The 14954-nt window shown below is 36.9% G+C and overlaps 1 protein-coding gene across 4 annotated transcripts in view; it reads left to right on the top strand.

Annotated features, from left to right (window-relative positions):
• Positions 1 to 14954, top strand: part of LRBA (LPS responsive beige-like anchor protein) — a 397410-nt gene that overhangs the window by 344815 nt on the left and 37641 nt on the right. For 3 of the 4 annotated variants that reach the window (XM_066996727.1, XM_066996726.1, XM_066996729.1), the window contains 2 exons: positions 8823 to 8912; positions 12289 to 12481. In XM_066996727.1, the coding sequence (XP_066852828.1) occupies positions 8823 to 8912; positions 12289 to 12481 (283 nt within the window). The remainder of the gene's footprint in view (positions 1 to 8822; positions 8913 to 12288; positions 12482 to 14954) is intronic. The other variant, XM_066996728.1, reaches the window with a different exon arrangement.

Here is a 14954-nt window from a genome sequence, read left to right as displayed (position 1 = left end):
GCTTAGACTAAAAATAGTAAAGCTTTATGGAAAGAGGTAACTCGTGCAAGTAAGTTCTTTGGCTCTGAGTGTTTTTTTTCTCAGTCCGATTGTAATTCAAAGGATAGAAATTTTCAGTGCAGTCAGTTCCCTTACCTCTTCTTGCTTGACCTGTCTTGTGGATCTATCAGAGCCAGAGAGGTCTTGAGACCCCCCTGGGCTCTTTTCATTTTCATTTGTGCCTGGATGGTCAGCCTTAGATAGCTGACATATTTGTTGGCCAACATTTAAGAAGAACAAGTAATCAAAAAGGTAAACAAGAGATGGAAAAAAGAATTGTTCATAAACTATCAAAAACAACTTTTTTGAAGGGAAAGTTTTTCCTTTTTTTGTTTTTTAATCTTTTTTTTTCTTCCCTATGTGGAAAGAATGAGATATGCTAGTGTATAATAGCTACAGTTCTCATAGACTAAGTCATCGAGCCTGAATCAAACATGGAGACAAACAGTGTACAAATATTTCATTAATTTGGTATTGCTAGCATCCTTAGATTATTTGCAGATTCCTTATGCAGTCCAATCAATACCTTGTACAACAGTTGGGAAACTAAAAATTTTTGTTTGGAGTGTTTTCATTGTATTTGCAAACTGTAGTCTAGTGTGTCTAGCTCATGAATATTCCCACTGTGTCTGTAGATGGTGTATTTATTTACCAAACTGCATTATATCTGCAAATATATCTGTGTTAGTTATATTTGAAAATAGCTGCTTTGTGAGTGAGAAACCTGAGGTCATGTTGAAGATGCTTTTCCTCAATCAGTGTCCAAAAATGAAGCCTCAGTTTAACATTACATTTTCTTAGATGAAAAAAATATAATTGCAGTAGAAAACTCTGAGATAATATTTTTTCCATACTTTGAAAACAGATAGTTTGATCTTGTTATGCCTTAGTTTAAATATATGTATTAGCTTAGCTTAGCAAAATGAGTTAATTTGTTTCTTGTTCACACTTGTTACAGGTTCTAACAGGTGATCATGCAAAGGGTTTTTAAGATCACTGGATGCTGGATGTATTAACCTCCCTCATATCAAAATGTTTTATTGAATAAATAGAAATGGTATCAAATTTGGAGAAACTCCATGGAATGCTAACAGAGTGGAACAAATTGCTTTCTTCCAAAGCAAAAGGTTTTATATCAGAAAATTTGGAGTCAGCTAAGTAGCTAACTAGACTGTATGTAGGAAGCAAGTTTTAAAGATTATTCTTTGCTTTTTAAAGGGGTGAATGAACAATGCCAAAAATGGTGAAGCTTCCAGGTAATGCATATTGCAATACCACTGCTTTCTATGTCATAATTATTGATTTTAAATGAAAGCAATGAGTTATTTTCTTGAAAACTTCAGTGCTGTAGTGAACAGAGAAATTAGGCAGTTTTGGTTTTGGTGATCACATAAAATGGAGACACTTAGATTTTTAAAAATTAGCCCCAGAGCTGCTTAGGATTTTGCTTGTACTGAATCCAGCATTATTTGCAGGTCTTTAAATTTGTCTCAACTTTCTTTTTAGACTCTTTCCCCTTTTTACTTTGTCAGTCTCTTTGAAGTACTTCCAGACCTGTTTTTCTAGTTCTAGTTTTTTTATCTGCCTCTTTCCAGTAGCCAAAGATTTAGGTGTTTTGAGTGAGCGCATCAGTGCTCCAGACAGAGATACTGTTTGAAATTATCCATGAACCCAGTGCCTCTGAACATTATTGAGTGACATTTGTTTCTGTTGGTTGTGTCTGCTCTGTCTAACTGGTTTCTTTCAGATTGGCAGCTGGGATTACGCTGCAGTAGACGGACAGCTGCATGAACTGGAGATTTCAGTGAGGCCGTGCTAGACCTCTGTTTAATATGCCTGGAATGTATATATTCAGATTGGAGCAACTTATGCGGCCCCAAGGGGGAATCTATTTATATTTTCACAAACTGTGATTACTTCCTGTTTTACTTTAATGACTGCCATATAATTGTCATGATGGTTTGTCAGGACAAAAAGACTTAATTTTCTTGATTCTCACAGAAAATTTCCTGATGCAGTTTAAGAGCTAGGTTAGTGTTTTTATTTTTAAAGCCGTGGTGGAAGGTATCCTACTCTGTGCTCCCCTCTATACTTCTTCACGACACAAGCAGGAGAAAATACTCGTACATTGATTCTCAAAATAGCTTTAAGACAAAAAGCATAACAAAAACAAAATCCAAAAAAAGCCCAACCTCCAGGTGTCAGTGGTAGTTTGGATTTAAAAACCAGCAAGTGGTTGGACTAGTAACCTAAATTCCAGGCAACAACAGTATTTTGAACAGAGGCACAGAAGAAACTTAAAATAAATACAAAAGATGTGATTCTCACAAAGAAGCTACAAGGAAAGAAAAAAAAAAAAAGAAATCTATGCTTCATTTATATTTGATGGCTTTCATTTCTTCATTTTTATATCATTTTATTGTGTGATGTGTCCTGTTCAGTTTTGTTACACATATTCCCAATGCACTGCTGCAGACAAGGGTTGTGCACTTTTTTCTTCCTAACAGCTTGCTGGTGTACTCGTAATGTCCCCCTGTGCAGCTTTCAGTAGTATTTCTGCCCATGCTTCAGCTCTGGAGCCATGAACCCATGCTACTTGAGCTGAAGTAGTAACAGCATTAGTGGGCTACAAGAGAAATCTTTTACACTCTGTTATCACAAACGTTTTGTAGGTGTGCTTAATGATACTTGCAGAACAGTATATAACACTTGATCTTTCTTTTCTTTATCCTTTCTTCCCTCCTCGTTCCCTTCCTCCCCTGCCATTTGTTAGATCGCAAACCTAGGAGAGGCAGTTTTCTTTAAAACAGTATATTAAGTGAATAGTTCAATTGATAAAATAAATAATTGGAATGATTCAATGAAAAGGGTCTGATTTGTGAGGTCAAAACAAAAGAAGGATTTTCTGTTTTGGCATGAAGAAATTAGGCCTCTTGTATTTTGAGAACAGTTGATGTGAGTGTGTGAATTTCCGATATGAACATTTGAGTGCTGTATTTTTTCCCTGGGTCAAGTGTAGTGCAATATCCCCAGGGCAGGTGTACAGTCAGCGAGTGTATACATTGCCAGTTTCAGAAAAGCATTTTGCCCATTTTTCACAATCTTGATCTAATGGGGATTGTTATGAAACAAGGGGAGAGGGTACTACGACAAGCTTCTCTTCTGTAATCTTCAGCCTGTTTTCAGCAATTTTATCTAATTGGTATGAATCATGCTTGTTCTCTGGCTAGTGTTATCCGGACTGCAGTCCGTGAGGAATTGAGCTAAGAACCATACCATGGAAGCATAAGTGACTATCTGGTCATAAGAGGCTTTCTGATCACTTGTTATCAGAGCTTGATTTTAATCGCCATCCCATGGGGAAGGGAGCTAGTCGGTTAGCTGCTAAGCCATTCCGCTTCGCTGTCTGAGGGGAAACCTGTCAAATGGTCTGTGTTCTCTGGTGCTACAAAGCAACATCTGGGTGGAAGGAGAGGGAAGACAAGTAATCATAATTGCGTATCACTCAAGCCAATAGAAATCACTGAGGAACATGTGTGTAAACCTTTTTGAATATTGAAAAGTGAGGTAGGAGCGGCAGAGAGCCAAAGTAATTATTTTTCTGAGGGCTGTTTTTTTTCTGGACGTAAATAATGGGTATAAGGATGGAGGATGAACCCCAAACCTTTCCTGTCCCTAACACACATTCTGAAAGAATATATGTTGCAATGCATGAGGTTTTTTCACCTGAGCTTTCAAATGTTTGGCATTTAAATTCTGCTGATAATTGAGAGGTAACTGGAAATACTCACATACAGATATGTAAAGACACATTGACAGAAAGTAGCCTCTTTGTAACGATAAGTGTGTAACCTGTAATTGGGCGTTCAAGCTATGGGGTGCAGTTTAACATGGGTATGGTGTCTCTTAGACACTTTAGACAGTTTGGTGCTTTGTGTCTGAGCATGCATGATGAAAGCCACTCTGAGTTAGGTCTCTTTTAAGGGTCTTTAAATCTAGAGTTAAATGGTGTATGTCTTGCTTTTTAACTATACAGGCCTTCATTTCAGGATTTGAGTTCAAAACTAGAGACCGTTTCATTCTTTCTCTGTGACACTCACTGCAGTTCCCCCTCCACCCTCCCTCCCTCATATTTAATTTTATAGTTCTTTCAGACATAAACATGAAAAAAAAGCAATTTTGACTTAGTTTCTGAGTGTTGCTGCAAAGAAAAGTAACAAACATCTGTTTTTACCTTAACTGCATCCATATGTTCAACCTCCCCATCACCCTCCTTCCCAAAAAATTTACAGCCGTATTTGGTGGGTACTGCATACTGTTGAATTAACTTGCTTCACAGTTAGATTAGAGGGTAGGTTCAGAGACTGAAAAGATCTGTGTTAAGCAGTAGCCAAAAGCTGTACTATAGCTACAGCAAGTTTTCCTTTTTACACTCATTTTCTTTTAATTTGCTTCCTTATTCCCCCCTGTCCTCTTCTCAACCCCCAAGAAAAGAGGAGATAATCCAGGAGATTTTTTTACGAACACTGTATTGTGGTAATCAGATAAATTTTAACTTGTGAAATTTGCTTATGACTTCTGTGCTTACAAATTAATTAACATTTGAAATACCATGTTTGTCATATTAATACGTGGCTTGTGATGCATACTGTGTGGATTATAGTAAAGAGTTAGTTAGCTTGTTTCATTTTATTACTTCTTGTTGTAGCATCTGGAACAATTCTGGCCTTACCAAAGTTTTGTTTTTGTAGAGGATTAACAGGAAGAAAGCTATTTTACTGAGATATTTGAGAAGCAGTGAAACAAAATGTTGAATGATATTATCTTTTACTTTGTGGTGTGCAGCATGCTTTCAGAGATTGTAGAAGTAAAGGTATCTTTCAACAAAGGTTATTCCTTTCCAGTTATACAGTGCCTCCAATAGATAGAAAATTTCCCAAATATTTGTGCCTATAGTAATCAAAACAGTTGTACGCTTCTAAGAGATTCAGCAATGTCAGAATACATACCCTTCCTCTGCCATTAGAAGAGGCTGGCCGTCTCTTAGTAATGCTGACTAATGCTATTAATGCATCTTTCAAGAAAATGAAGTTAGAAGCTGGGCTATAATTTCTTAGAAAGTAAGTTGATGGCTTCTTGACCCATGATCATTTTATTGTATATTCTCTGGTAAGTGGTAGGTCCTTTTCCTTTATCTTAAAGGAGATAATAATTATCTCTCTGAGGAAAGCATTCTGTGCTCCTAACTTATTTTCTTTGATAGGTTGAATAAAAGTCTGAGTGACATCTGTTGACTAAAATGCCCCCATATTTCTCTTTCTCATGTTATGTAAATTGAGAGAATGTGGATTGATTCTAGCTTCACCACCATCGTATGTTTCTGCTGATGGAGGGAGGTCATCTTGCATCTTCTGTATGTGATCCTTCTGACTGAGACATCATCAGAACATGTACTGTTGACATCTGGATAGACTTTGAATACAATCTGTGACAAGGAACTAATCATTTGGGGGAGCTAGTACAGTGTCTTGGTCAGCATGAAGAAGTCATAAAGAAGTCTTGAAGCTAAAGAAAAAAATCTTTACATTTTTATTAGTAATGAAAAGGAATGCAAGGAGGTTTTCTGCTGAAGTCCAGCTGCAATGTCTAGACACAATTGTTCAGGTGTTGTTGCCTTGATTTTTACTCGAGTTTTGCAAATTTCTGTTGGATCTCTGAAGATGTGTGGTAAAGGGAACATACAGATACCATTATCTGTGCCTGTACTCTCTACAAATCTGATGTTTTATCAAACTTTTACCTGTGGTAGGATGTGATCCAAATGTAGATTTTCCCATTTCCATTGGCTGAAAGAGAAAGATCGTTTCAGTGGGCTGTTGTATTCCTAGAAATTCATGTTCTCTTAAAGTATGTGAGGACCAAATGGAAGCTAATGAGTCTAGAAGACTTGTTTGTGCCTAAACTGTAAAACCCAAGCTCAAGTTAGATTATAAACATGGATGTGGAAACAGACTGTTACATACAGACTGAAAATCGAGAATTTTTGGTCCCCTAAGATAGGCTTTGGCAAAAACATTGTCCCATTGGTCAGCAGTTTGTGCTGATGGAACACCAGTTGTGTGAAAATAGGCAATGGCTATTTACTTGCAGGTTGAGCAGAATATTTTATACTTCTTTTTAAGATCCCAAAGGGATTATCCTCTGCACTAAGGCAGGCTGGGAGATGAATAGCTGTTCTGCTGCTGCAGTGTGGTCTGCTCATCTGATAATGATGAGCATCAAGTGTGTGAGTAAGCAGTGGAATCATAACTGTGTCTCCTCCAGTTTTTAATGGATGGTGGTGAGTTCCTCAAGGTCTGCACATTGAAAAATAGTGTTATGACCACTGATTTTTCATTGACTGAAGCAATTTTAACATCTGATTTTTGTTCTACATCAGTATGTGCTCTTGTTATGATTAATGTATTTGAAATGCTCTGCATTAATACGTTCCTGTGCTTAATTTTCCCTTTCTTAGTACTGGCACTATGTAAGTGAGTATAGTTTGTAGAAGTAGCACTGGAAATTAAAGGACACAGCAGATTCAATGGGTATCACAAAACTCTGACTCTCTTTAAATGTGGAATATGGGACATTTGGGAATGCAAGTTTCTATATTGATTCTAAGTCCATGTAAAAGCAAGTTAACAAATCTGAAGCTTATTATTTCCTCATCTTATCAATTCTATTTTCAGCTCTATCTAAAATAAATGCATGGGAGTTGTGCTTCAAAAAGTATTTTATTCATTTTGAGTAATATGTAGGAAATATGGAGAAATAAATAGATTTTGTAGGTTTGCCCTAAAGATTTTAATGTGCACAGAATAGCTTGCATCCAGGACTGTCTGCATTTTGCATCTTATATTCTTCTGGTATCACTTTCATTGCAAAACAGAATTTCAATTTGCTAGTAAAAATATCCACTTAATCTGCAAGTAAACATAGGTAAATCTTTTAATCTGGAAGCCTTCAGCTTTTTACAGGTAGCGTAGAGCTGCTGATCAGTAAGATGTTGCTTTGTTATTGCCACATGTCTAAAGGGACCTCCAATTCTATGCCATTGTGATTCCCTTGATATCTCAAGTCACAACAACCCAGATTTGAATTTTAATTTAGGATGTTTTGTCACTAGGAAGGGGGCTCTGATGGCCTTACTGAGCTTTAGTGTTTCATGAAATTGTGATACTGCTGTTCCTCAAAAAGTACTCCTTGAATTTCAGCATTTGTATGGCAGATTACACCGAGCTTTTGCTAAATTTATGTATTCACCAGTTCTTTGAAGATTAAGGTGCTTTCCAGAATGGGCAAGAGTCTTATAATCTGACCATAGAGCAATTTGAAGTCCTATTCTGATGAGTTCAGGTATTTCAAAAGCCCTACCAAATGTACTGTTTTGGATGGCACATTTCCTATCTCAGAGCATTATTATTTTGGTGATCTGAAGGCCTCAGGTGCATTCCACTTTTGATGTTATTCCTGTAACAGGAGATGACTGTGTTTCCTAGTACTAGGCTTTATTATTAAGTAAAATAATTGATTTTAGGAATAAGATGAGTGTTGAACCATGAAAAAGAAGAATCTCAGAGAGAAAGAACAATCGTGCTATAAAAGCTAAAAATAAGCTAGTGTTTTTGTGTTCTACCATTCAAGTGCCCCGTTTATAGCACTTTACTGAAAGGCCTGATTTTCTGATTTTTAGGACTTGCTAGTAGTGCCTCACCTTAGGTATTCAGCATTACTAGACACTTTTGGGAATGTAGGGCTCGATGCACCAAGCAACACAGAGAAATTGAAGTATCAGCCCATATGTGAGCTGATAGCTGACAGCAACTGCAAGGTAATTTTACTTAGTTTAGCTCACAATGAAATAAATTAATCTAAAATGAATTACTTGAGATTTTCTGTAGGATTAGCATGGTCCTGTGGCTATAGTTCAGCTGCTTGGCTGAGAAAAAATAACTTGTTGAATTTTGGCTGCATGATTTTAATTTGAACCAGTGGGCCAATAGGTGGAAACATAGAAAACAAGTTGGGCATCTATAGGCAAGAGGTATAAATAAGTTCACACATTTAAAAATAAATAACTTTAAGAAATGGCAAAGCATTAAATGGTATCTTCACCTGTGCCCTATGAAGAAAATGATACAGCATGCTGCTGAAGATACAGTGAAACTTAAAAAAAAATGCTGTATTATATCGTCACATTCCCCTTTAGTTACATTTAATACTAGTCTTGCTGTTGGTTTAATGAATCCTTTTTTTTTTTTTTTTGGATAAAAATGAAAATTAAAAAAATAGTTTGCTGTAGCTTTCATTGCAGTTCTTGCTGTTGAAACTAGGCGATGCAGTTTAAATAAAACGTAGAATGCTTAATACGTAGAGAAACTTTTAAAAAATTAACTTTTGTGTCTGAGTTATGATACAAACAGGATAAGCCAGTGTTAGAAAGGAAAAATGGAGCCAATAAAGAGGGTTTCTGATTATAATAGCCGGTTTCTGTTTAATATCATTGAGCAGGATGAGGTTTTGCAGAGTTTCTCATGGAAATAGCATCCACAGTACTAAAATGATTACCTCATTCTTAGTACCAGTGCCAAGCACTTAGCCCCACAGTGAACACACGGGGTTGATTTTCAACATGAAACAAGCCAGAAGTGTGGAATGACATTTTCAGGTGACAGTTATGGTTCTATTGCCTGTAATTAGCACCTCTTAACATGCAAACCTGCCTGTGCCTTTTCCAGGCTGTTGAAGCTCAAATACGAAGTTTTGGACAGACCCCTTCCCAACTGCTCATAGAACCACATCCTCCAAGAAGTTCTGCCATGCAGGTGGTAAGTACCACGTTAACTCTTTGCGACCTGCCATTTCGTTCACTTCCTTTGCTATTTTAAAGTTACAGTACCTGCTACTTTGCATTTCTTTTATGTGGTCGTGGACTTCTGTTATTAAAAAGAGCAGATGAGTTACGAGTTTGTAGGACTGTGAATGTATGCAATGCTTAACTATTCTTTTATTTATTGCTGGAAGGATTTTATTGATTTCTAGTACAGACCTTTTTTGTCAGTGTAATCTAAGAACACTTCATCAGTTTATTTTGTTAATACCATACCTGTACAGGTGAGAGCCAGTCATCATGGAGACAATTTAGTTAATCTTTGGCAGATTCCCCAAGAAGCATGGATTTAGGAGGTGGAACTTCCTTGTCTTTTCCCCCAGGCATAGGTTTTCCCCTAAAACCAGGATTACTAGGAATTCATGAGCTGAAACTTACATAGCAAAGAATGTGACTAAATGTGTTTTGCAGTAAAGCTAGGGTGATAAAATCCAGGCAGTGAGCATTAGCATGCTTTCCCTTTTACCTCTACTTGTGTCTAATATAATTTTATTATACAAACTATTATTTTATTGCTGATTACTTTCCATATCATGTTGTGTGCAGTCCTTGGGTCTAAAATATCATTTGTGTTGTCACAGATCCAGAACTAAGTATGTTAAGTGATACTGTGACAAGTGGAGCAAATGGTTTGCTAATTCACAAGTTTTTCAAAAGGTTACATTCCCTTATTGTTAAGATGGATGTTTTATCCTGAAATATATATTAAAAAAAAAAAGAGAGAGAGAAAGAAAGACATAAAGAAAGAAAGGAATTTTCTTCATGTATGTTCTGTAAAACATGATCTTTATGTCCTACACAGGCAGACTGAGGTTATTAGATTAAAAACATATCAAAAGTTCAAATGGTTTTAGAAAACTTACACAAAAATCAGAAATCTGTCCAAAGTAGCTTACAAACCTTGCAATCCAAGAGTCTAAGAAATGAAAACTTTGTCAAATTGAGCTACTAGCCTTTCTCAAATGCAAATATATAAAGGTGTTGGGCATGAGGTTTGCTCAGCTGACTGTCCACCCCAACACCGTTTGTGCAGCATGTGCACATTACCCTTTGACAGCTGTGCTGTAGACTGGCTTTGCCCTCGGATCCCATGTACTGTATGGACAAAGCTGACTGTGCTGTTTTGTGATCTGCTGGCCCTTTGCACCTCCCACGTGGTGTCCTAGGGAAGGAGAGGGCCAGCAGACCAGTGCAGTGACCTGCAGGGTATGCAGCCAAGGGGCTCTCTTTCAGAAGAGCTCTGTCAAAAGAGATCTCGGGGAGCCCAGGCATCCTCATCATACGTCTATACGCTGGATGTGACCCTCTCTGTCATGATACTGTGTACCATGCACTTGCGGTAACTTATGGAGACTTGTTTCAGTAAGAGGAGGAACTTGAGAAGCTGGTTGTTGACGTGTTTGTCAGACCCATTGTTAGATAAATAGATCTCATGCCAGAAAGCAGTCTGTGTGGTTTGATCATAGTATTTTTCATGATGCTGAATTAGTAAAGATTTAGTCTGTAATGAAAAAATTGATTTTTGTGAAGTAAACTGTTTCTAACTACAGTGTTTTTTTGGGCTGAGGTACACACAGAAACAAAAACCTTAATTCTCCACTTGCTTTGACCAGTTTTGTGGTTATTAATACGTGATTTTATAATAGCACTGTAGTAAGCGTTTTACAAGTAGTATTCCTGGAGCTGAAATACAGTAAGGATGTTTTCCCTGTCACAATTCTAAATTATTTATAGTTGTATTTTTTCCTGAGTTTTCTGTTTCCTTGTGTGTGCACGTATGCATGAATACAACCGAATTGAAAGCTACCACGTGCTGTGTTAAGTGCACAAGCCATAATATACACCAGGTGTAGTAATTAGCAGTCACACGAAGGCTGCCTATTTGTCTGGGTTTGCTGCTGTTGCTGTATCCCCTTGTGTTTTCAACCATCAGATAGCTGGATTTAATTGAGGCCACATCAGATGAGGCATTACTGACACCTTTAATTGAATGAGCATCCAGGGAGGATTAACTCATAATATTGATTGGCTTTTAGCCACTTGCTCAGAAGGGTGTCTGGGTAGCTTATTAGTTGCTTTTATTTACACCTTTATGCAAAGACTGTAAATAGGAATTCATAGAGCAATATGTTTTTCTAAGTACTCTTAATAACTTTTTAAAAAGGAGTGATAATAAAAATGCAAATCTATTTAATTTTTTTATTAGTTCTGTATAAGTATACATTAAATGTATGTAGTTACATACACATATATGTAATGAAATATTGCAGGTGGAAAATAGCCAAGAACACTTCATTTGTGTTCTAATTCAGTTTCTAGAAAAATACAAATACTAGAAGAATACAAATACAATATGGCTACTGGTGGCTAGGATGGTTGTATTTCTACATCTCAGTGGAGTTCTCTTTTTTAGGTACACCACGCAATTGCAAATCCACTATTATTGCATTTGCTTTTCCTCCTTATGCTTGACATCCAGCTCTCAGGTCCCTGATATTTTGATTCGACATTCACACTGTTGTTAGAGATCTTAGTTAAAAAGGTTATTAATCTTTTCAACTTATCAAATGAAAAAAACTAAACCCTAAAAATATCATGGTGAAAATGAGAGTCTGGATTCATTCCTTCCCATTAGTATTTCTAGAAACAACACAGGATAGTCTGTAATCACGTCCACTTTATATTCTTTACAACTGCATTTAATTATGTTTGTCCTTTGAAACACATTTGCAGTGAAATCTTCTGCTTTGCATTCATAAATCTTATTTTTGTACACCAGAAATATATACAGAGCATATATCTAGTCTGTGTGTGTATCTGTTTATTTTAATGTGCTTTTATGTTCTCATCTGGCTTGTAAAGAATTGTAGTCTGCCAATGTAATGCAACTTGAGACAATCTCAGGGAGCAGGAATTTCTTTTGCTTACTCTTTTTTTGTTGTTGTTGTTCCCTCCTGGTTTGGCACTGCTTTCCTTGACATGCTATCTCTGTAGATATATATGAAGGAGAATTCTTTTGGCAGAGTTAGGTGATTGGAAACTTTTGGTTTAATCTTCAGTGATCTGGAGCAAAGCCTGTATTTAGACACCCCTGTTCAGCAAGGCAGTCAACTTAATTGTGTACATAGAGAATTTCTACCTAAAATGGTTGTTTCCACAAGCCTCTTCACTATTACTGCATTTGCTTTTCACTGCAGCTGCTTTTGGATCTTGTGGGTTTTAATGCAGTCTTCCTTCTCTTGTCCTGTCTTCTCTTCTCCTCCCCATGTTTTCGTTTCCCATGTATTTGGGTTCTTGTTGTGTGCACTCAACAGTATCTCCTCCTGCAGAGTCCGTTGATGTTCACAGACCAAGCTCAACAGGATGTTATCATGGTTCTAAAGTTCCCATCCAACTCCCCTGTCACTCATGTAGCAGCCAACACCCAGCCAGGTCTGACCAACCCTGCTGTGATCACTGTTACTGCAAATAGGCTATTTGCTGTAAACAAGTGGCATAATCTTCCTGGTAAGTAAATTAAAGTAAGTAGCATAAGAAACCACTGCAATCAGGCAGTACATCTATTGTCTGCTTCAAAATTTGCTGCCAAACTGTTTTAAATTTAAAGTGTGAAGTGCAAGCCCCGTTGTGGCGTGCTCTTCACATATGGACTTAGTTTCTCCTTAAAAAGGTAATCTGAACTATTGAATAGTGAGATGTGTGGCACACAAAAGGTGTGTAACAACAAACTGTTTCAAAAAAATCTCTCCATGTCATCAAGAAATAAGCAGGAAGACAAAAACAGTATATCACTGCTTGATCATAATAAACAGTCACACTATTCCTCTTCAATTTACTCTTTAAACAGATGATGGAAACCTGCACCACATCACGTCAGAGAGAAGTTTTAAAGAATGCAGAATTTGGCTGAAGTCTTTTCTGCTATCTTTTTCTTGTTTATTATAAACACCATATTCTAATGTTAAAGCCACTCAATGAGAATTACAAGATAAAAATATGTGGGAAGTCAGTTTCTTCTGTGACTGAAACGTCCTAAAGTTATTAGGTGCTTATGTATTTGTCAATATGAAAGGAAAACAACATATCCATTAGCATAGCAATCAATCAAATTCATTATACTTTAAAAAATGTGTTGGACTTGAGAATATAGCCATTCTATTTTCAATTCTAAAGGGACTCATCCTCTTTTCTCTAGCTATGACAGTTTCAGGCCCAAGCCCTGAAAGGTAGTTTTATTTCTGTTCTGTGCAGTAAATCTGGTCAAAAGCTTTTCAAAAAAAAAAGGGGGAAAAAAAGAGCTTCTACTCAAATAACTTACATAGAAAATATTTGCACCAAAGTAATACTCACATCACTAAAATTCCTGCTAAGGTATCTGATTACATTTTGAAAAAAGACAGATAACTCCCATGCTTTTTCCTGATTCTTACAAATTACCTCTCAACTTTGTGCAAATAGAAACATCTATGTATTATTTCACCCACCCAAGAAATGCTTAAAAAGAAAGGCGGGAAGGAAGGGGGGAAGGGAGGCTTGTCTAGATAACATCGTATGAGCAAGAATTATTTACAGGGCTCTTGACATTTGTTTGAAAGGAGGATGACAATATACTCCCATACCTTGGATGTGTGACCGTGGGCATATAATACCCAGCCTTTTAAAAATGTCTCTGAGGATGTGCCACAGTCAAGGGAAGAGAAAAGATTCTGAAGTGGTAGGAGTTGATTTTGACTTCCTCATAAGCCTGCTGGTTGGCCATCTGTGAGAAAGCAAGCAACTGTTGAGAGTAGCAACTGGTTTTTGAGTGTAGTAATCAACTATTATGAGTTGAACGAAACCTTCACATATTGTTATTTTTCCCCTCTCTTCTGAAAGGGAGGACAGTAATCTGTGCTTTTGAGTCACTATTTTTTTTATTTAGAGATATTTTATGGTTGTCATGCCTTTATATAATTCTTGAGAAAGCCTACAGTTCAAAATAAAAACCCTGATACCAACCGAATAAAAACCAGAACCCAACAAAAAAACACTTCACCCCACCTCTTTGAGAGCACACTGATCAAGCCTGAAGGCCGTTAGTGGTATACCACACTTAAGAGATCCGGATATGGACACCTGAAACTAGTCTTCACTATTGTTGCCTTCAAATTTTATACCAAAATAGGATTTGCTGAGGTTACAGGTCAGGTATCAGTACTACTCTTTATCTCCTGCTGTGGGCTGAGCATTGTCTTTACTAGTGAGGCATCGTGGTAAGAACGTTAAGTTGCCAAGTAACTAGTTGTCGATGTGTATTAAAAAAATTGTTCCTGCTTTTGTAGATGAGTTTGGTGGCTTTGCTGATGTCTAATGGCACTAGTACCCAACAGAGGGCCTCTATTTTGTCATGCAGATTTCCTGTTTTGTTCTGCTTTAGTGTTTCATCACAGCAGAACCTTGACTTCCCAATTGCTCAGGAAACTGTTCAGTTGATACTAATTTTTATATTAAGCTATGGAGGATAGTTAGAAAAATCATAGATGTAAGTATTCAGCCATTATGTTTTGTTCCACTTGCAAGAATGTCTTGGGCTGTTTGGTGGGAGTTGCTTGTTTTTAGCAAAGCTGTGGAAAAAAAAAAGCCTTTTTTTTTTTTAAGCACTGAAAGAAAATTCAGGAGGTAAACATCTTGCTGGCATGTCAGGTGCTCAGATGAAATGTAGGTCTGCAGAATTATATATAAACTTCTATGCAAAATTGCAAATAAATGTTTTTCGGTGATACACAATTCCTTAAATACTGTATGACTATGAGATTTCCCTGTCTGCATCATAAACTGACATATTAAAAAAATGTCCTTTGTGCTTTACTTGTTCAAAGCAGTGCTTTAAAAAGTAAAGGAGAAAACAGTATTTGCTACAGTCAGCAGATGGTTGTCACATTTTGTTTTCAGTGCTCTTTACCACTTAATTTTGTTTTGTTGCGACAGGAGAGGTTGCCAG

The sequence above is a fragment of the Anser cygnoides genome, chromosome 4 (genome assembly GCF_040182565.1).
Source record: "Anser cygnoides isolate HZ-2024a breed goose chromosome 4, Taihu_goose_T2T_genome, whole genome shotgun sequence".
Classification (NCBI taxonomy): domain Eukaryota; kingdom Metazoa; phylum Chordata; class Aves; order Anseriformes; family Anatidae; genus Anser; species Anser cygnoides.
The sequence above is the reverse complement of the archived record's forward strand: the minus strand, read 5'-3'. Positions and strand labels throughout refer to the sequence as shown.